Genomic DNA, 22,879 nt, shown 5'->3' with positions numbered 1-22,879 from the left:
GCACAAACCTTCAGGACTCAAAACTTCAAGCTGTCCCGATATCTGAAAAAGAAAAAGAAAAAAAGAATTACTTTAACCTGAAAAACAGCAAAACATTTAGAAATTTTTAAAATAAAAAGAGTTAAAAACAATAATGTTGATTAAGATCAGACAAAAGGACAAAGATCTAAATGAAAATTTTGTTCACATTAAAAATAGCCTGTAATGAAATGAACAGCTTTTCATGCAAGAAATCAGGCTTACTGGCCTACTGTTGTTTTGCGCCCTCTCCCACCATAACCTATCGACTAGGGGAGAGGAGTGAAAGCTTTAGTTTTGTCAAAAATTTCGATATCTGGTTTTCAACGGATCCCGACGTTTTAGGGTCCCCTGATACCGAAAACAATGATATCTTGATGATGGGTGTGTGTCTGTCTGTGTGTCACAGTTTCTTGAGGACGGTCTAGAGCTAAAATGGCTGGGCAGGAAACTACCAAAATGTGAAACTTAAGCCTGTTATGAGACGACGATGTGCTATTTAGTTTTTGAGCTAAATCGTGCAAGAAAAAGTCACTCTAGAGCAGGGGTTCTCAACGTCGGTCCTGGGGACCCCCTGTCGCTGCAGGTTTTTGTTCCAACCAGCTTCTGTTTTTAATTGAACTCCTGGGCTAATTAAGTGAACTGATATTTCCCAAGTTATTTGTTTAAGGAACAATATATTAATTAGAAAACTAAGTTTGCTAAAAATATATATACATATATTAAAATATACCAAGCAGTTATATAGGAATAATGCATTTTTTTTTTCTTTTTAACAGTATTTTCATCTTGATTTTCATTCTACTTTTCTAGGTGTTCTAATTGTTTAATTAATCCATTATTTACTAATTAGTGGGTCTGCAGCCTTTAATTATTCAGTGTTGTTTGCCTGGGTGTCTGCTCTGCTCGTTTTAAGTTGTCGTTATGAAGATACAATGAAGGGGGAAAAACTGCACAGAGAAAAGGCAAAGTATAATGAAACCAACAAAAGAAAGTTAAGCATTTAAATCTATAACAAAAGCTGAAATATTTATAAATGTCTTATATATGTAAAAATCATGCTGCTATGCTTTTCTGAATGTCGAATAAAAGAAAAAAAAAAAATACCAGCTAATTAAATGAGATCAGTGCTATCAGGTGTTGTGACTGATTAGAAATCTGGTTGGAACAAAAACCTGCAGCCACAGGGGGTCCCCAGGACTGACATTGAGAACCCCTGCTCTAGAGGAACCCTCAAATACAATAATTCTGCAATTCTTCTCATCAATTGCTATTAAAATGACCTATTTTATGATCATAAAGATCAGCATCAGAGTGGTGAATAATTACTGAAATATTATAAAAAAGTTTGGGTAACTTGGTTCCTAGGGTGCAAAGCCTACTGATGTTCATATCTCAATTTTTTCCCCTGTTTTACGTGTTTTTTTTCCTTTTTTGTTTTAGCTTTGTTTTTTTTTTCCATGTGTTAATATAACTTTTTTTAATACTAGTGAAACTTGCAGACTTACGATCCTAAAATAAAATGCAAATAAAAACTAAGTTGAAGATAAGGAGCCACTGAGATTTCTTTTCTAAATACCGCTCAAATTCTGCTAGAACAAACTCCTAGTTTTTTTTTTTTTTGGTCCTGGCCAATTTCATATAGAACATTAAAAAAAAAATTATTACAGCAAAGTCCATTTTATCTGCAAAAGTTGCTACAATAATGTAATTCTTCATTTAAAAAGCAGCAAAACAAATGTATTTCTTCTGGCCTTGGCCCAAAAAAATCAAGAAGGGTCCAACTGAAGACGTCCACAGCTCAACAATTTGGTAGCTATGTTGAACAGCCAATTGGATTGTATGTTTATGTCACATGGATCACACTTGCTACCAATGAGATGGTCACTGCAAGACACACCTACCCAACAGTCATCTTTAATCAGGAGTCAGATATCCTAATCAAAGGACACCATTTATGTAAATGTCAAAGTTAAATCACAAAGCCAGTCCAGGTTGTGAAGAATACCTTTACTGACACATAAATGGAATCATGGAATGATATGACTGATTTACAGATGCTGGTAACACATGAAAAAGTGTGGGCCCCCTTGCTTAAAATGTCTGTTACTGTGAAAAGTTAACTGAGCAGAAGATGAACTGATCACCAAAAGATGACACATTTCTTTTCAGCAAGATTAGTGTGTTGTTTTTATTTTGTACAATTGTACAGTGAATAATGGAAAGAAGCACCATGCAAAAGTATGTGCCCCCCAAGATATCTGAGGTCTCAGACCTTAATTAGCTTGTTAGGCCTACTGCTTGTTCACAGTCATCGTTAGGAAACCTCAGGTGATGCAAATTGCAAAACTGTATAAATTCTTTGATTTCTCAAAGTTTGTCCCAACAATCAGTGGCCACGGGCTCGGCTCCTCTAAGCAGCTGCCTACCACTCTGAAAAATAAAAGAATTGATGCCCACAAAGTAAGAGAAGGCTACAAGATAATAGCAAAGCATTTTCAGGTAGCTGTTTCCTCGGCTCGTAATCTTATTAAGAAGTTGCAGTTAACAGGAGTGGTGAAGGTTAAGTTGAGGTCTGGAAAAGTAAGAAAACTTTCTGAAAGAACTGCTCGTTGGATTGCTAGAAAGGCAAATTAAAAACCCTAATTTGACTGCAAAAGACCTTCAGGAAGATTTAGCACACTCTGGAGTGGTGGTGTTCTGTTCTGTTGAACAAATAACAACCTTCATAGTAGAGTCAGCAGAAGAAAACCTTTCCTACATTCTAGCCACAAAATTCAGCGCCTGAAGTTTGCAAATGAACATCTAAACAAGCCTGATGCATTCTGGTAGCAAGCCCTGTGGACTGATGATGTCAAAATAAAACGTTTTGGCCATAATGTGCAAAGGTATGCTTGGAGAAAAAAGGGCTCCGAAGTCCAGGAAAAGAACATGTCTCCAACAATTAAACATGAGGGTGGATCGATCAGGCTTTGGGCTTGTGCTGCAGCCAGTAGTAAAGAGAAGAATAAATATCAGCAAATTCTGGAAGCGAACTTCTCACCATCTCTAAAAAAAAAAAAAGTTGAACTCAAAAAGAGGATGGGTGCTACAGTAAGGTAATGATCTGAAACACACCTCAAAAATCTACAATGGAATACCTCAAAAGGTCCAAGCTGACAGTTTTGCCATGGCCCTCACAGTCCCCCGATCTAAACATCATTGAAAATCTGTGGACAGATCTCCAAAGAGCAGTGCATGCAAGATGGCTCAAGAATCTTGTAGAATTAGAAACCTTTTGCAAGAATGAATGGGTGAAAATACCCCAAGTAAGAAATGAAAGAGTCTTAGCTGGCTGCAAAAAGCATTTACAAGCTGTAATGCTTGTCAAAGGGGGTCTGTAATGGAAGGATTTTTCTCTGTAAAAAGCAAAGGTAAAATAAAGAGAGGAAGGGAATCATGAGAGCAGATGGGCGTTGGTCGCTCCAGCGCAAAGCCAGCTGCAAAGATTAATGTTTTGGGAAAAACAGCCGGGAATGTTCTAAGGAGTTGTTTTTCACTTCGAGAGGCTTTTTTCACATGTAAGCATATTACTGTGTCTTCTAGTACTAGGCACTGCCTCAGTCAGGGCCAAGTAGAAGAAAAACAATACCGTGTCTCGTGGGAAGGGGTGTGTGCTGAAACTGATCACTTCTGCATACACTGTTTCCACGTAGGCCGCTTTTGGGCAAGGACACCTAATTAGTATATAAGGGAAGGTTCCGCCCTTAGTTTCTTTGGAAGTTCAACCATGGGGAAAGTGCACACCTGTTTGGTATTTGGGACCAGGCACACGAGTTGATCCTCTGACGAGACTGACATGTGGGCTCCCTCAGTCTACTGGTCTAGGATGATGGCTCTGGGTCTTTTGATAAGCATAAGTTTGTTTCTTTTGATATTACTGTAACCATAAGTTTGTTTCTTTTAATATATTACTGTAAGCATATATTTGTTTCTATAATTACTGTTACTGCATTATACTATTCATATGTATTTATAAGTTATAATTGAATAAGTAGATTTTACTGAAGTATCGGACCTCTTCTTTCTGATTTTTGCCCACTTACTCTAAAGAACCCCTTGAACCATTTTCCCAAATTAAAACAGGGTCTAAGTACTGACCATGTTGGATGCCCAAACTTTTTCTTCACGACCTTTTAATTTTTTTGTTATTTTATGAATGATGGAAATAAAAAATGTAATCTTGTTCAAAATATTACAGAAATGTGTCATCTTTAACGTCATGCCTTTAAGTGATCAGTTCATCTTCTGCCCATTTAACTATTCACAGTAACAGACATTTTAAGCAAGGGGGACCAAACTTTTACATGCCACTGTAAATACACTTGTCAAGTACAGAAGTGCACGACTAGTTTCACATTTCATGTCATTGCTAGTTACTGATAAGCAAAACCCTAGGAGTCAGGCTTCTGCTACTGTAGATTGTACTGTTTTTCTTCTTTTTTGTCCTTGTACTAAAGTAGCAGCAGGGATTGGGTCACTGATCAAGAGACTTTAATTGAAATACTTCCTAAGGCCAGGTTTATACTTCACGCGGCACAATGGGTGCTGCAGCAGACGCTACTACTATGCAAGCATTGTACTGTTTATACTTGAGCGCGTACTTTATGTAAATCTGGAAGATTCCACCAGGTGGCAGTGCGAGATATCACCATGGTGAGAAAATGTTCAGCTTCATTGTATTGTGAATTTCCTGAAACTTCCATTAATTTCATAGGACACCTTGCCACAATATCTCTGAAAAGGATAGATGTTTAATGATTAAGTCCATCAATCCAGCACGCATTGGACACGAGGCAGAAACTATCTCTGGACGGGGCGTCAGCTCATCGCAAGGTGAACAAAAGCACACACACACACACACACACACACACACACACACACACACACTAGCATCACCAAATCCCCTAACCTTCATGTCTTTGGAAGGAAACCAAAGCCCACTGTGGAAACCCATCAGGAAAACATGCAAACTTCAACCAGGGAACACCAGGGACGTGAATCCCTGCGAGGCAGCAGCGCTACCACTCCGCCACTTTGCTGCCCCCTACATGTGTAATTATTAACAATTTTCATTATTTAAATAAAGTTAATGATTTTTCTGTAAAATGTAACATACATACTTCAATGCATTTCATCATGAAAGTGATATCAAGTATAAATCTAAGGATTCTAAATGTGCAGGGAGCTGGACTATCATAAATGTAATGTGTTCTGTGTGGCGAATGCTGCATGCCGCTGCTGTCAGTTCAGGAGGAAGCCCCAAAAGCACATAGTGATTAACAACTGGGTCAGTTTTAAGATAGCGTTTATGACAGTCTACTTCAATGATAAAGTAAACTACAAGATTAAAGTGGACATTTCAAGATTAAAGCCAAAATTTCCACTTTAATCACAAAATACACCTTCTCACTGTGTCCATAACTGTTTTTTCTCTGTGGCTAAAATACGCTGCTGGACATTCTGATGCTGTTGTGAAGGTGCAAAAGATGGTATGTGAGACCTTCAAAATGTACCATGTCATTACAATAGGGAATATGTGACACTTGAATATAAAAGCACCACAAATGCAATTGTATGTCAGCATTTTGCTTCACCATATCAAACATCGAAGCAGGCACATCGATCCCGTAGGATCAGAAAAGCGGCTTTCTGTCACGTTTTGATAGTAAACAGAGACTCTGATTTCACGTTCCGACTTTATCACAATTTGCCCCCCGACTTTTTGCTGGCACTGCAACTTGCACACGCGTCGCCTTCATTTCTGAGGACATGCTCAGAGGATGCGTCAAATGAACGGTGGGAAAGCGAGGCAGCCATGATGCGTGTGCGTACGTATGCATTCTGAGTGTGAAGTATAAACGAGCCCTAAGAGTGTTAAAGGCAAAGGTAACAGTTAAAAAGAACAGAAGTCATTCAATATGACTAATATATAATCAATGTGTGAAAATCATATTTATCAGCAGTAAAACTCTCACATAACTCAACTGTGTTATTAAATAAATAGATTAAATAGTCCATTCATAGCACTTGGAGAGGCCATGTTTCTATTTTCCTTTTGTTTTTTTATAGCACAAGGTATTTTTTTCTAATATTACAAGATTAAAACTTATTCAAACCGCTTTCTACCACTGGGTCTTGCGAAATGAGATTTTTTTTTCTCAACTAGGTGAGAGAGTGAATGCTCCTAAAATATAAGCCACAGTGAATCTTACAAACCCCATTTCCTTTCCCCCATAGTAGGGAATACATTGGTTTACGCATTCCGGGAAATGAAACTGCTGTAATTCCCAGGTGAACGGGAACGGCCAAGCTCACATATATAGTGTAAAAAATCGATCAAGAAATAACAGAGTTATAGTTGAAAATAATTAAGTGGCACCGTGTTTTGGCCCACGGTGTAGTGTGTTGACGATTAATTCAGTCAACAACAGACCAGCAGTAGTCAGTCTCCCGGCTCCCACTAAGACTGAGCACAGAATGATGACAAGAAACTGGATGCATCAGTAAAAGCTGAAATGGCAGTGTTTCAGAGCAACAGCAAGCACAGGCATTGTTTAGAACAAGTGCATCAGTATCTGATAACTGTGCCGCCTATTTCAGTGGTGGCAGAGCGTGCTTTCTCAGCGGCTGGCGTACTCTGCACGAAGGTGCGCTCTTGCCTGGACGACCGCACGCTCGACACGTTGTGCTTTCTACGCTCTTATTATCGCAATTAACTAGATACATGTTCTTATATGACAGCATGAACTGCTTGTAGTTAAGGTTAGTCTTTTATTGGTGTCAACATATTGCAGTAGTTTTATTAAAAATAAGTGTCGCTCATTCTAAAACCGTTCACATGTGAGATGCCCGTGCCCTGTGTCATCCCTGGGAGCCCGGGATTCCCGGGAATGACATGCAGGATTCCTGAATTCCAGGGAATCGATAAACCCGTCCAGGAATGGATTCCCTACCCCATAGGTCTTCATACAATAGCATTGTAAGTGTGAACTGTATATTCCTAAAGGTTTGTAAGTATAAGAAATTGTACACAGATGTAGTGTCAGAGGTTTAACATAGAACTGTGGAAAACGAGGAAAATAATCTGTGCATTTGATAAAAAGGAGATTTGTTTTAAGAAAAGGTGCCCCTCCTCAAAAGCCTTTCCCACAATAAAACACTTGGCACTTCAAGAAAGCGAGCCGGGTCAAATTAATTTTATAGGGCTATAAAACAGTCAGTGCGAGGTTCCTCTCACAATTCAAAGACATCCCACAAACCTGAGCTGGATTAAATGGTGTGCGGCATTCAAAGACATACTGTTAGGTGGCGTTAATAAGTGTGCTATGCAATGGATCAACATCCTGTCCAGGGTTAATATCTGTGATGCAATGCTGATACAATGCTACCTTCTCCATTCTGGCCAATGTTACAGGACCATTAGATCTCACACCACTAGATACACGGGCCAGTTTTACCCTAAAGCTGCTCAGCACCGCTCATGCTGACAACTGCGTCTCGTATATATTGTCTAGTGTCATATTTAATGTATGGTATTGCACTCATTGTCTGTTGTTGGCATTGTACACTTGTCAATGGTCTGTGGGAAACATGCAATTAAGAATCTCATTGTATTGTGTACACATTACTGGGAGCTTGAAACACAATGGAAAAAAAAATATATACCGTATATACTCGCAGATAAATCGGGACTTGTTTTTACAGTATAATTTCTAGTATTTTATAATGTCGGTCGTATAAGTCAAATGCGGAAAACTCATGCTATTGGTCCAAGGAATTGTGATATGCTAAGTCCACCTGAGAGAGTAACCACGGAGCACAAAGCCTTTTTTTCTATGTGGGTGCGGCAATGCGCTGTATTAGCGTGTGCTCCTAACCTCTCTCTCTCTATTGTGCCTACGTGACCACACGGTACTAATCTGACTATTCCGAATTGCCGTTTGCACTGATTTGGGTATCTCACACCCTCATACACCTTTATCGTAAGAGCATCCCTTATTTACAACGGAGCGTTTGTTCGGAAGAAAATATGAAGCTGGTTTCAAATTAAGTCGTTGAAGCAGCAAAAGAAATTGGTAACTGTGCTACTGCAACAAAATTTGATGTGTCTGACAAACTGGTGCAAGATTGGAGGAGGCAGGTGTCACATTTTTGAACGGGACAGGTGTATAAGCCGGGGCTTGATTTGACTGTATAATTTCTAGTATTTTATAATGTTGTTCGTATAAGTCGATTGCGGAAAACTCACGCTATTGGTACAAGGGATTAGGATATGCTAACGCCCACCTGAAAGAGGAACCATAGAGCACACAGCCTTTTTTTCCTATGTGGGTGTGGCCATGCGCTGTATCAGCGTGCGCTCCTAATGTCTCTCTCTCTGTCTCTCTATTGTGCCTACGTGACCACACGGTAATACCTGAACTATTCCAAAGCAACGTTTGCACTGGATTGTGTTTTTTGTATCTCACACCCTCATACACCATTTAGCATCTCTTATCTATGATGAAGTGTTCGATTAGAAGAAAATATGATGCTGATTTTATATTAAACATCATTAAAGTAGTAAAAGAAATTGGTAACTGCGCTGCTGCAACAAAATTCGATGCATCTGAGAAACTGGTGTGAGATTGGAGGAGGCAAGAAGATGTAAAAAAAAAAAAAAAAAACATTTTTAAGTGTCACATTTTTTAATGTGCATATAAGTCGGGGTCTGATTTTATGATCGATTTTTCGGGTTTCAAGACCTGACATATATGTGAGTATATATGGTAATGCTACAATTAAACACAGTATGTAAAATAAACTGCTGATGACTGCTGGTATGACTTAGTGTGCCTTTCCCCCAACATCCCAGAGACAAGTTAAGGTTACTTGGGGACTCTAAACTGGCCCACTCTGGTTGTATGTGTGAGTATGCCCTATGAAGGACTGGTATTCATCCCAGGGTTGGGGCCCACTTTATGCCCAAAGCTGGCATCTTCCAGAATGAAAAAAGTAATATTTGGAACAGTAGATGAATAGGGGCAGCACAGTGGCGCAGTGGTAGTGCTGCTGCCTCACAATAAGGAGACCTGGGTTCGCTTCCCGGGTCCTCCCTGCGTGCATGTTCTCCCCGTGTCTGCAGGGGTTTCCTCCGGGTGCTCCAGTTTCCTCCCACAGTCCAAAGACATGCAGGTTAGGTCCATTGGCGATCCTAAATTGTCCCTAGTGTGTGTGCCTTGCAGTGGGATTTGTTCCTGTCTTGCACCCTGTGTTAGCTGGGATTGGCTCCCCCTGTTATCCTGTGTTAGGATATAGCAGGTTGGAAAATGACTGACTGACTGACTGGATGAATAGCACTTTGTTGTGATGATGTTCACTTACTCCAAAAATCATTTGTGAAAGCAGCAAGCACTCTGCTAGCCACAGTTATTAAAGGATGTCCAGGCTGCTTATGAATGTTCAGATTCAATTTGCATTAAAGGTTAGAATCTTTGCTATGGAATGGGAAACACTGTCAGGTTGGCTAAAGAGTCTAAATAGGCCTGCTAAGGGCCTTTAGAGACAGTATTGGCTCTTACAACCCAGGTGGGTCAATGACACTGTCCCAGATACTGAGTGGTCTGCACCTTTGTCCTCATGAAGAAAACAAGGATTTAATTCAGATATTAGCAAGAGCTTTATGTAACTCTCACTTTCTTATGAAAAACAGAATAGCAAAGGATGAGGATAGCAGACGAAGAGCAACCCTTCACTGACAACAATTAACTGACCTGAAAATTTGATCTGTAACAAAGTGCTACACACAATCTAATATCACTAAGAATGACAGAAATGAGAATTCTGCTCTACAAAAAACAGAACAGAAAACAGTAAAAGCTCTAATAAAAGTGTAAAAAGCTTAAAAAAAACAGCACCAAAAACATAACCTCCATGTCTTCTGTGTAAGAAGTATGAGGAAATGTGTCACTAATGTTGAATATAATCAATGTACACTTTACATTAGAGTGACGACTTAGATCTGGGCTATACTTCACACACACACTTACACGTTTTTTTTTGACGTGTCCTCCGAGCACATTGGCAGAAATTAATGCAAGATGTATGTGCTACTTACATACCAGAAAAAAATTTGGGTGGCGTGTGTGTTCAGGCTTTGGTGTGTGATGTCAGCATCTTTGATTACTATAAATGTGTGATGGCAAAGCAGCATTGCAGCGCCAGCGGGATCAATCCACGTGCTTCAAAGTTTGATGAAAGGTTCGATGTGGTGAATCAAATCATCAAACTTACATGCTGACAATATTTGTGTTGCGTTTCTTCATCCATTTCTTGCACAGATAATACAAATATCACATACTCCCCATTGTAATGATGCGATGCATTTAAAGGTCTCACATACCATCTTCAGTGTCAATGTTGCTGTCTTTTTTTTGCACCTTTGCAACAGTATCAGAATGCAAAGAATTTTTATCTTCAACATCTTTCTTCCCTCAACTCACAACACAGCAAAACTGGACATTGTTTTCTAACCGTCACGATTTCTCACTCTGCCACCTGTTGGATTCCTCCAGATTTACATAAAGTACACCTGCAAGTACAGACAGTACACTGCTTGTGTAGCAGCACCGCCTGCAAGCGTACGAGTCGCATAGTGTTAAGTATATCCGGGCCCTAACTCTGTGTTAACGTGTTTAAGTGTAGAGGATTACAATAAATTCTTTATCTATAAAACCAAGGACTCTTTGCAGAAGATAGATAGATAGATAGATAGATAGATAGATAGATAGATAGATAGATAGATAGATAGATAGATAGATAGATAGATAGATAGATAGATAGATAGATAGATAGATAGATAGATAGATAGATAGATAGATAGATAGATAGATAGATAGATAGATAGATAAAGGAACAGCTTTACTTAATACATACAGGTTTACAATCTAGGTCTTGGCCAATGTTCACCTGATCGATTGAGCATTGTTTGCCTTGCTGTCAGAATACTTTTTTGTATTGCTTTGTTTATTTTTTTTTAATTATTATTATTATTGTAATCACTGCTGTGGTTTATTTTTGTTGTTCATTTTCTGATATCATTATTCTGCCATTTTACTTAATGCTTTTTTTATGGATGCTGCCGTTTCGGAAGCTGTTTTGCTGTATGTTGTTTGAACAATGTTACATGTGATGTCCTCATGTTGCTACTATAAAAACTGGCAGGGCACACAAACTGGTATTCAAAATTTGCTTCAAACTAAATCAAGAACCCTGCGATAGTTGAAACTGGAGAACTTTTAAAAGTAACAAATTATAGGTGTAGTTTTTATACATATTTATGTCTCACTCACATCTTCCCTCAACTTGCAACACAGTGAAACTGGATATTGTTTTGCCGATGTGATGATTTCTCACGCTGCCACCTGGCGGAATCCCCCAGATTTACATAAAGTACACACGCAAGTATAGTCAGCACAGTGCACTGCTTGTGTTTCAGCAGCATCCGCAACTGTATGTGTCACATAGCGTTATGTACAGTGCATCCTGAAAGTATTCACAGCGCATCATTTTTTTCACATTGTTATGTTACAGCCTTACTCATTTTTTTCATCAGAATTCTAAACACAACACCCCATAATGACAATGTGAAAAACATTTACTTGAGGTTTTTACAAATTTATTAAAAATAAAAAAACTGAGAAATCACGTGTACATAAGTATTCACGGCCTTTGCTCAATACTTTGTCGATGCACCTTTGGCAGCAATTCCAGCCTCAAGTCTTTTTGAATATGATGCCACAAGCTTGGCACACCTATCCTTGGCCAGTTTCGCCCATTCCTCTTTGCAGCACCTCTCAAGCTATATCAGGTTGGATGGGAAGCGCCAGTGCACAGCCATTTTAAGATCTCTCCAGAGATGTTCAATCGGATTCAAGTCTGGGCTCTGGCTGGGCCACTCAAGGACATTCACATAGTTGTCCTGAAGCCACTCCTTTGATATCTTGGCTGTGTGCTTAGGGTCGTTGTCCTGCTGAAAGATGAACCGTCACCCCTGTCTGAGGTCAAGAGCGCTCTGGAGCAGGTTTTCATCCAGGATGTCTCTGTACATTACTGCAGTAATTTTTCCCTTTATCCTGAATCCCAGTTCCTGCCTTTGAAAAACATCCCCACAGCATGATGCTGGCACCACCATGCTTCACTGTAGGGATGGTATTGGCCTGGTGATGAGCGGTGCCTGGTTTCCTCCAGACGTGATGCCTGGCATTCACACCAAAGAGTTCAATCTTTGTCTCATCAGATCAGAGAATTTTGTTTCTCATGGTCTGGGAGTCCTTCTGGTGCCTTTTGGCAAACTCCAGACGGGCTGCCATGTGCCTTTTACTAAGGAGTGGCTTCCGTCTGGCCACTCTACCATACAGGCCTGATTGGTGGATTGCTGCAGAGATGGTTGTCCTTCTGGAAGGTTCTCCTATCCACAGAGGACCTCTGGAGCTCTGACAGAGTGACCATTGGGTTCTTGGTCACCTCCCTGACAAAGGCCCTTCTCCCCCGATCGCTCAGTTTAGATGGCTGGCAGGCTCTAGGAAGAGTCCTGGTGGTTTCGAACTTCTTCCACTTACGGATGATGGAGGCCATTGTGCTCATTGGGACCTTCAAAGAAGCAGAAATTTTTCTGTAACCTTCCCCAGATTTGTGCCTCGAGACAATCCTGTCTCGGAGGTCTACAGACAATTCGTTTGACTTCATGCTTGGTTTGTGCTCTGACATGAACTGTCAGCTGTGGGACCTTCTATAGATAGGTGTGTGTCTTTCCAAATCATGTCACATCAACTGAATTTATCACAGGTGGACTCCAATGAGGCTGCAGAAACATCTCAAGGATAATCAGGGAAAACAGGATGCACCTGAGCTCAATTTTGAGCTTATTGGAAAAGGTTGTGAATACTTATGTACATGTGCTGTCTCAGTTTTTTTTTATTTTTAAAAAATTTGTAAAAACCTCAAGTAAACTTTTTTTACATTGTCATTATAGGGTGTTGTGTGTAGAATTCTGAGGGAAAAAAATGAATTCAATCCATTTTGGAATAAGGCTGTAACATAACAAAATGTGGAAAAAGTGATGTGCTGTGAATACTTTCTGGATGCACTGTATAATCCTCAGCCTTACAATGGAAATACCAGGGACCGGACAACCAGCCTAATAACAGACTGGTGATAGTGGAAAAGTAGTATGTACAGTGTTGGGTATTTGGGTTTATTCCCCAATTTGTACTTATTTTATGTTTTTCATTTGTTTTTGGTAATTTTAAATGGGTTTTCCCATTTTTATGTTATTTCTGTCAGTTTTGTCTGTTATTTTGTGTTTGTATTCTGTCTCTTTTAAATGTGCTACCATTTTCTGTGCCATGTGGGTGATGCCACACTGACATCACCACTGCTGGCTCCTCCCTCTGCCTTTATATATCCTCAGTGAGAAAGCAAGACCCAGCAGGGCAGTGCAGCACTGAGTTAACAGTGGAGCTTGGAAATGTAGTTTCTTCTTTGGATGGACTAATTTTTGTGATTTTACTGCTTGGCTTACTGCTTTCCAATTGTGGCTTGAACTTGATTACCTCAGATTGCCTTTTTAGGTACACTGTTTCTGTGCCTTTAAGCAATTTGCTATAGTTCTTTATTTTTGTTAATAAACACTTCAATTATAAAGATTTAACCTTCTGTTTACAAGCTAGAGTTTTAATGGTTTCTCCCCATCACTAATTGGGCGTTTTGAGACATTTGCAAAATTGCGAACCTTAACTGCAACCTCTGCATTTCTGGGCCTGCAAGACCAAAGCCTAGGTGTAGCAATTTTGTTCTGGGTACTTTATAAGTTGAATTTAATTATGTAATTGGTGAATCTAAAATAGCCAATATGCTATGGACTGGCATCCCATTCAGGGTTTGTCCCTTTTTCCCCCAGTTCTTCTACCGAGGACCTGGAGCTTCCTGCAACCTGGAATTTGAACCGAGCTGGTTGAAAAGATGGATGGATTAATGGACCTGTGCTCTTGATCTACACTTAACATCTAGAGTTGGAGACCCGTTAGCATGCTGGTCAGGTCCACCAAGAAAAACAAAGAGAGTCTGTTGTGCACAGTGAATGGTATTACCAAAGTTTGAAGACAGATGTCTTCAGCAGTCCACCACAGTTTCTCCTACAGAAATCACCTTTCACCTAGAGGAACATCCCACTTCTGACACCAGTTTCATTGGGTCTTCTCACTCATAGATATAATCTCATCAGATATTCTTGAAAAGACATCCTATGCAGTCATTCACATCACCCCTTACTAAATTAACCTTAAGTACTGACCGAAAAGACCAATGCAACATGTTTCTATTGTAACAAATAGGTTTGTTTTGCACTTTTGTAAAAAATCTGATTGTTAACACCAATATAACAAGTTTCTGCTGTTACCAGGTATACATTATAAGAAATGCACATCTTATTCATGCTTTCATATAGTCTATATAAGTCCCCAATGATTAAGAAAATCCTAGGTGGAATAAATAACGTGGCGAGTAATGACTTTTTCTTAAGTGTGGAGCAGTGTGTTAATACCCACATAATGCTATATTTCGTTATTTTTCTCAATAAATTGTTAATTTAAAAGAATTCATCTTTGTCCTTCCATTTATAAGCTAGAATTTTAATGGTTTTTCTCCCATTTTGAGACACTTGTTAGATTCTGAACTTTAATAGCAAGTGCCACATTTTTGCGCCAGGAAGGCCAAAGCCAGCAGGTAGCAGTTGGGGTGCTGGCTGCCTTAGGGTGAGACACTTCTGCTCTGTCAAGTTTAGGTCCTCACCAGCTTTTGTGGCTTATTCTGGAGGCCTTACACCATGTTTGGAACTCCTGATCATAACATTTAGTGAAAGTGAAGAAACAGACATTTTTCTGGCATTTTCTAAAAAATTTTTGGCACGTTCCTCAACTTTAATTTTTATCTTGCATATTGGGGTGTGGTCTAAATTGGCCCTAGTGTGTGCTTGGTGTGTGGGTGTGTTTGTGTGTCCTGCGGTGGGTTGGCACCCTGCCCAGGATTGGTTCCTGCCTTGTGCCCTGTGTTGGCTGGGATTGGCTCCAGCAGACCCCCGTGACCCTGTATTTGGATTCAGCGGGTTGGAAAATGGATGGATGGATATTGGGGTGTGTTGAAACTCATGTATCTTTACATTTTGACCAGGCTTAATCTCTGTCTACATCTCAACTTCTGATCCTAAAAACCAGTAGCCGTTTCTTCCTATCTTCGCAGTGCAGATATAGTAATAATAATAATAATAATAATAATAATATGGGCATGGTGGCGCAGTGGTAGCGCTGCTGCCTCGCAGTTAGGAGACCCGGGTTCGCTTCCCGCATCCTCCCTGCGTGGAGTTTGCATGTTCTCCTCGTGTCTGCGTGGGTTTCCTCCCACAATCCAAAGACATGCAGGTTAGGTGGATTGGTGATTCTAAATTGGCCCGGGTGTGTGTGTGTCCTGCGCTGGGCTGGCATCCTGCCCAGGATTGGTTCCTGCCTTGTGCCCTATGTTGGCTGGGATTGGCTCCAGCAGACCCCCGTGACCCAGTGTTCGGATTCAGCGGGTTGGAAAATGGATGGATGGATAATAATATATTGTATTTATATAGCGCCTTTCCCATGCTCAAGGCACTTAGTCAATATATAATGACCTCAAAGACCGATCCACTTTCATGTCAACCTAAGACATCTCAATAAGTACCTGAAAGCACATTTAATCTGTATATTGGTTATTTCCCTGTTCAGTTCTTAATACACTTCCATTCCTATTTGTTAAAATATAGAAGGCTGTCATAGAGTTAATATTTTTATCACACTCCAATACCCTTCTCTACAAATATCGGATCTAAAATAACACTTTACTGCGTGGTGGGGTTCCTTGTAGAACCACTACTTGATGAAGAACCCCTTCATTCTTGGACGTGACATTGGCTGGCGGGGCTTTACAAAAGATTTCTAATTTGTGGAAAAAATAGAAATTGGTTGCCTAGCAGAATAATGACAGATCAAGAAAACCTGAAGGGAGTCTGTGTGATTGTATACAGCAGGAACTGTTTTAAAATCAGGAAATCATTAGTATTTCAGAAATGTGCTCTCATCTTTTCATGCTTATTTATAGAACCTGCTGCGGACATAAATAAGAGTTTTTTCTTCTGAAACCTTAATGTGGAAATAAAAATAGTCTTGATAGATAGATAGATAGATAGATAGATAGATATGAATGGCACTATATGATAGTTTTTATTTTTTAAATGACCTTTATTGTGAACATAAAAAGAAAAACCATTAACAATATAAACAGTCAAATGACAAACAAGCCCAATATTCAGGATAAAACAAAAATGCATATATATCAGACCACCACCACCACCACTACTCCCCCTTTACACTCCTCCTACTCCACACAATAATAAGAACATGTTGTTGATGCCCACCACTACTTTCTTTTCATTCCCAGTTCAGCGCCAGTTCGCCCCCCTCCACAGCACACAGTACCTGTCCTGTCCCCGACATGTTGCTAAATATTTCTAAATTGTTTGTTAGTTTGTGGTACATGAATTCGAGTTTCAGTCGACTTTTAGTTAAAACTTTGAAAAGCAGCAGAGCGTCGGTCGCCATGAGGTTTTTCTCTTTATTTCTCCTTGTTTTTAGGATTGCCAACTTGGCCTGTCCTAAGAGGAAATTCCCAATAACACATTTATTCCTATTTTTCTGATTATATTTAACACCAAAGACAAAGCAAATTTTTTGAGAACTCAAACCCACTAAGTAGAACTTCTAAGGACATGAACAACAGCCTCAGCCGTTCACAGTGAATGAAGAGGTGAAAGATGGTTTCTCTCGTGTAACAGAATGGGCACTGGTCAGTCTCTGAAGCATTAATTGTATAAAAAAATGAGTTTGTGACTAAGGCCGAGTGTATTATCCTCCACTACAGATCCCCAAGTCTTTTCTGCAATGGGAGTTTATAGAAAGCCCTCCATGATTGTGTGACGCTCTCTGAGACCTGCAGTTCTTTCCTCCACAGTGTATCTGGCAACTCTTTCGACTGATTATAAAATGTCACTTTGACACACAGTTTATACAGCTCTTTTTTATCAAACAGTTCAAAGTCTTTCTCAACCAGAATACCAAACTTGAGAAGGTGTCCACGTCTGTCAGTGTGGTCAAAGACATTGGGCCTCACGATAATGATGGGCGATATCATCTCTGCCTCTGGTGTCCCTTCACCTGTGAAGTACTTGGCACACAGAGAACTCGCGCCTGACCTCCGCAGTGCTGTTTTTACCTGATAGATAGATAGATAGATAGATAGACAGATAGATAGACAGATAGATAGATGTACTTTAATCACCTAAGATTTGTGAGGTTATGAAGGAGGCTTTGGGGGCGTCTGTCTAATAATCTGGCAAACCAATTGCACACTCTTTATTACATTAGCCCTAATATGTAACTGGCTACTTGGAAATAACATTTGTAATGGTGACTGGGGGACTTGCCAGTTAATCTAAAATGTAAAACTAACATTACTTGAAACAAAGATTTTTGGGGCATTAATTTAATTGAAAGAATCAAATCATTATGCAGTGCAAAAGTGTGCAATCAACATGCTGAATTTACCATGTTTAACAAAACTCTTTGTTCACTGATGTCAGTTAAAAGAAGTCTGGTTAACTCGGACATGTTTAATATTTACATGTAATTGAATTAAAATTTCTCCAGCGATTTTTTTTTTTTTTTTTTTTTGAGTGCGGCCTGGGAATGCTTTCCCTTTCTCCCTCCACGACCTCACACCCTGACCAGCAGTAGAACTGTACAAAAGATCCAATCCTGGACTCAGAGGAGCTGTTGGTCATTCATAAGCCCACCCCGTTATCAAGACTGGTCGGACACGGCAGGTTAGAAGGGGAGGAGAGATGGACTAAGAAACAGTGTATTGTGTTTATGCCCTTTATTATTATTATTATTATCATGTATTTATATGTTTGTTTGCTTAGCAGATCAAGTCAAACCAGGCGTATAGACTACAGCGCAGTCTTGTACAATATTGTCAATTAAATGCGAAGAGAAATAAAGAAGTCAAAGGGAACAGCTTATCACAGACACAATCGGCCCAGGACTGCACACAACTGTGCTGGTGGACTCCTTACAATTATAATTAAATGCACACCTGTATCTTTCCAGAAGCTTCTGCATTTAATTTAGTCTTATCTTAGAAAACACACTGGCCGTTTTAGGAAAATCTGTATGTTGCCTTCTCGTAATAAATTACTGAATGCAATTTAAAATTAAAACTACGACAATAAAAAACTTTAAATGTAAAAATGATGATTTTAAATTTGGCTCCAGGGGAAACTGTACTCTTCGATTTACAGAGAATGGCGCTATAAAACATGATAAGCGGAATATGTTTAGCGAGGAGTACATTCCGATAAGCGCTTTCGTCCACAAACCGCCCGTGCAGATTATCGCCTTTTTCTACACCGACACATCTTTTAAATAATAAAACTAAATTAAGTGACACTGAAGAAAATTAAACGTACTTACCTTCGATGGATGCCTCGGCGACTTTACCAAGCCGTGTGATCTAAATAAAACAAATAATTCAGACGTCAGCGCGGGTTAAGATCAGGCCTATGTAGTTTGTCTTCGTCATGATGGATAAATCGGTACCTGTTCATGTTCATCCGCGTGTTTTTCACTGCTCGTGATCAACGGCGTTACCTGAAAAAATCCGCAAAACAAGTGCCGCCCTCGCAGCTCAGCGTGGCAAAGCGGCAATCTGAAACACGGAGTCTCGTTGTCACGGCAACGACGAACGGGCGCTGGGAGTTTCCATGAAAAGGAGTCGGCTGGTAAAACAAGCCTTGCGAAATAAAGGGTCCGTGTTGGGTGCCTGCCGAGGCGAGACGCATATGTCTTTCACATGGGGCATCTGGTTTCAAACAACAGTTGTCATCACTTCCAAGTGAACTCAAGAACGAAGAATAACTAATGACCGACTGCTTTAACACACTAAGAGTTCCATTTAAATAGAGCTGACTAAAGCGATATGATTGATTTCCAAGAAGACGCGCAGTTACCTGAACATCTTGCAGAAAAATAGTGACTTCAGCTGTTCATAGCGTCATTGACTATGCGAAGCCCGATGTACATTAGTGAATAAATGTGTCAGTGTATTCACCAGGGTTGTTTTTTGTCTCACACGATATTTCCGGGACACAGGATGTTAGCTTACATATATTTTAATTTGTTCTGTGACCTTTAAAAGTTGAATATACCATCACGTAATAAATGATTCTGAAATAGCCAAATATGTTGGTTTGTCCCTGATTGCTCAATTCGGCCATCATGAAGCTTCCAGCAATCCTGAAATTGGACCCAGCTGGTTACAAAGGTGGATGGATGATCTTTCTGCTCGACGTTTAACACCTTGAGTTGGAGTTTCATAGCATCTTAGTCAGGTCCAGCAAAAGTGTTTTATAAGTTGATTTTAATTAAGTGATTGGTGATTGTAAAATACCCAATATGTTGTGGACTGGCAATCCCGTCCAGGGTTTGTAACTTTTTTGCCCATTTCTCCTATTATAGATTAGAAACTTCTTTTAACCCTGAACTTGAACAAAGCTGGTTGAAAGGATTGATGGATGCATTGATGGGCTGCATTAGGAGTGGGCAGGAGGAGGAGAATATGAGCCTAATCAAGGACTTTGTTAAATGGTGTGACTCAAACCAATTACACCTGAACACCAGCAAGACCAAGGAACTGGTAGTAGATTTTAGAAGGCCCGGGCCCCTCATGGACCCCGTGATCAACAGAGGTGACTGTGTGCAGAGGGTGCAAACCTATAAATACCTGGGAGTGCAGCTGGATGATAAATTGGACTGGACTGCCAATACTGCTGCTCTGTGCAAGAGAGGACAGAGCCGACTATACTTCCTTAGAAGGCTGGCGTCCTTCAACATCTGCAATAAGATGCTGCAGATGTACTACCAGACAGTTGTGGCGAGCGCCCTCTTCTACGCGGTGGTGTGCTAGGGAGGCAGCATAAAGAAGAAGGACGCCTCACACCTGGACAAACTGGTGAGGAAGGCAGGCTCTATTGTTGGCACGGAGCTGGACAGTTTGACATCTGTGGCAGAGCGACGGGCACTGAGCAAACTCCTGTCAATCATGGAGAATCCACTGCATCCATTGAACAGGATCATCTCCAGACAGAGGAGCAGCCTCAGCGACAGACTGAGGAGACCCCAAACTATGTGACTCTTCAGTTCCGCCTGGGGGGGTAAACGCTAACATTATACAAAGTTATTGTCTGCTTTTACATGCATTTTTATTACTCTTTAATTTAATTTTTTTGTATCAGTATATTGCTGCAGGATTATGTGAATTTCCCGTTGGGATTAATAAAGTATCTATCTATCTATCTATCTATCTATCTATCTATCTATCTATCTATCTATCATATAGTGCCTTTCATATCTATCTATCTATCTATCTATCTATCTATCTATCTATCTATCTATCTATTATATAGTGCCTTATCTATCTATCTATCTATCTATCTATCTATCTATCTATTATATAGTGCCTTATCTATCTATCTATCTATCTATCTATCTATCTATCTATCTATCTATCTATCTATCTATCTATCTATTAAGGTCTTGTTACTTAAGAGTGAATGAGTAATGGAAACATGTTTGCAGTTCCTAAACTGAAGTGTAACCCATTGTTGCATTGGAAATTAAGAAAAAGCCGCTTTTCTGATGTAAGGTGGATGACGTGTATCAAAAACGAGTAACATAAATTGACTTCCACAACCCCAAAAAACCCACGGCATTTGGAAAAAAAAAATCTAATTACTAGAAACCTTTAACTTCCTTTCTACAGTAAGTTTACAAAGAAGTGGAGATCAATCTCGGAATGTGAACGTGTTGTCAACAAAAGGGGTGGAGCTTTATGTAAAATATCATATATTATGCAAATATGGGATAGTCATGGACGGCTATTATTTTAAATTAAAACAACTCGATTTAACTGTGTATTTCGGACAAGAAAAGTATTCATTTTGGGTGCTGTGGAATATCAGCCCTGGCACAGACAGACACGCAGACTCACAAGTCCCAAATCACACACGCTTTTATTTCTTCTTCTGCCTTTACACAACACAGTGCACACATCACCAACCAAATTACTCGGTCCCTTCTCTTTTCTCTCTTCTCTGTCCTCCACCTCCCGACTCTAGCTCCCTGATTGGTGTGAGGCAGCTCCTTCATTAAAACACCCAGAAGTGCTCCAGGTGTTTCTCAACCGTCTTCCAGCTGGCAGAAGAGGTTCCTCCGAGGATCCAGATGCACTTACAGCGGAACCCAACAGGGCTGCTCCAAACTACAAGTCCCAGCAGACTCTGCAGGAATCCGTGGTGCTGTAGCAACCCAGGGAGGCTGCCCTCTAGCATCCCAAACATGGTCTCTCCCTCGGTCCTTCAACACACTACGATTAACATAAAATAAGTGAGTGACGGCAGCAGTCCTTTAGACAGATTATGCTTAAATTTAATAAAATGGTTTGATTGCTTTGTTTCAACATAAATTAACTGTATCAGTGTGTCATCTAACAAATGTAAGTCAATTTAACTGGAAAATGTTAAGAGAAACGTAATAATTTTAAGTTTAAGTGATTTAAATTAGTTGCATAAAGTGAACCTCCACAACTGTACATTTTCAGAGTGGAGTACTTTTGCTTGTCTGTTGAAACTAATCCAATTGATTTTATACGATTCAATTAGATCCATCTGATTTGCATTGTGTCTAATTAATTTGAACAAATAAAGCTGATTTTAAAAAAATATTTTAAAATAGATTTTATTTAAAGTATCTGACTAATCTTTATAATAGCAAAGAATGTGTTTTTTGAGTGAGTTTTGTTTAACGGTTCACCGTAATAACTCATGTATGCTTCAAATCGTCTCCCAGGCTATGAGAGTCCATGGTCCTTAAAATAAGTGTCATCTTCAAGGCCGTCAGAATCGTTTTGTTCTTCAGAGAAGTTTGATATGGTCCTGTAAAAGATCTATCAATAGGGGGCGCTGCTGCGAGATAAGCCTTCAATCACTTCAAAAAAAAACCAAGGAAAGTCACCCGAGGCTACTGGTAAAGACCCCTGGTGACCCTGTAATGGATAAACGGGTTATAGAAAAATATGAAAAGAGGACACAAAGCCAGGTACTGTAATAGTTCTCACAAATAAAATTAGACTGAAAATAATATTGTTCACTCACGTGACTCAAAAGCAGTTTATAGTTTAAATAGCACCTTTGTGTTGGGTAAGATAAAGCAAACAGGAGCGTATTTAATAGGAATATTTGTAAAATTAAGGACTGACTAATGAAACTGCATTGTTTAAAATCCATTTTAGTAACATAATGTGAGAAATGTCTGGAGATAAAGCGATCTGTGAAAGGTGCCATACAAGGCAAATGCATCATACGCTCTCTTTAATGGCATTTTAAGGTTCTTTATTGGTATGTAAGGTTCCTCATAGCTCCATTGCTTGACAAAGCACCATTGCATTCTATGAAGGGTGCTCTGCATATGAAGTTGGTTCTTTGTGCTTTGGAAAACATCCTAATATGTGCAAAAAAAAAAATTAGGGGTCTCCAATATTTTTTCCCCTGAGAGGTACTTTTCCAAAATGAAAATGGCCGAGAGCTACTCGTGTTTTCTAACGTTTATTCTCATCGCTTATTTCAACATAAACAAACTGAATAAGC

General features: G+C 39.7%; 1 protein-coding gene across 1 annotated transcript in view; it reads right to left on the bottom strand.

Annotated features, from left to right (window-relative positions):
* Positions 1 to 19,670, bottom strand: part of erich2 (glutamate-rich 2) — a 115,640-nt gene extending 95,970 nt beyond the window's left edge. The window contains exons 1-3 of the mRNA XM_039757599.1: positions 18,777 to 19,670; positions 18,651 to 18,690; positions 9 to 42 (exon numbers count right to left, since the gene is read on the bottom strand). Of these exons, the coding sequence (XP_039613533.1) occupies positions 9 to 42; positions 18,651 to 18,690; positions 18,777 to 18,790 (88 nt within the window). The 5' untranslated portion in view covers positions 18,791 to 19,670. The remainder of the gene's footprint in view (positions 1 to 8; positions 43 to 18,650; positions 18,691 to 18,776) is intronic.
* Positions 19,671 to 22,879: the final 3,209 nt, after the last annotated feature.

Source organism: Polypterus senegalus, chromosome 6, assembly GCF_016835505.1.
Source record: "Polypterus senegalus isolate Bchr_013 chromosome 6, ASM1683550v1, whole genome shotgun sequence".
Lineage (NCBI taxonomy): Eukaryota > Metazoa > Chordata > Cladistia > Polypteriformes > Polypteridae > Polypterus > Polypterus senegalus.
Note: the sequence above shows the minus strand (reverse complement) of the source record. Positions and strands in the feature narration are given on the sequence as shown.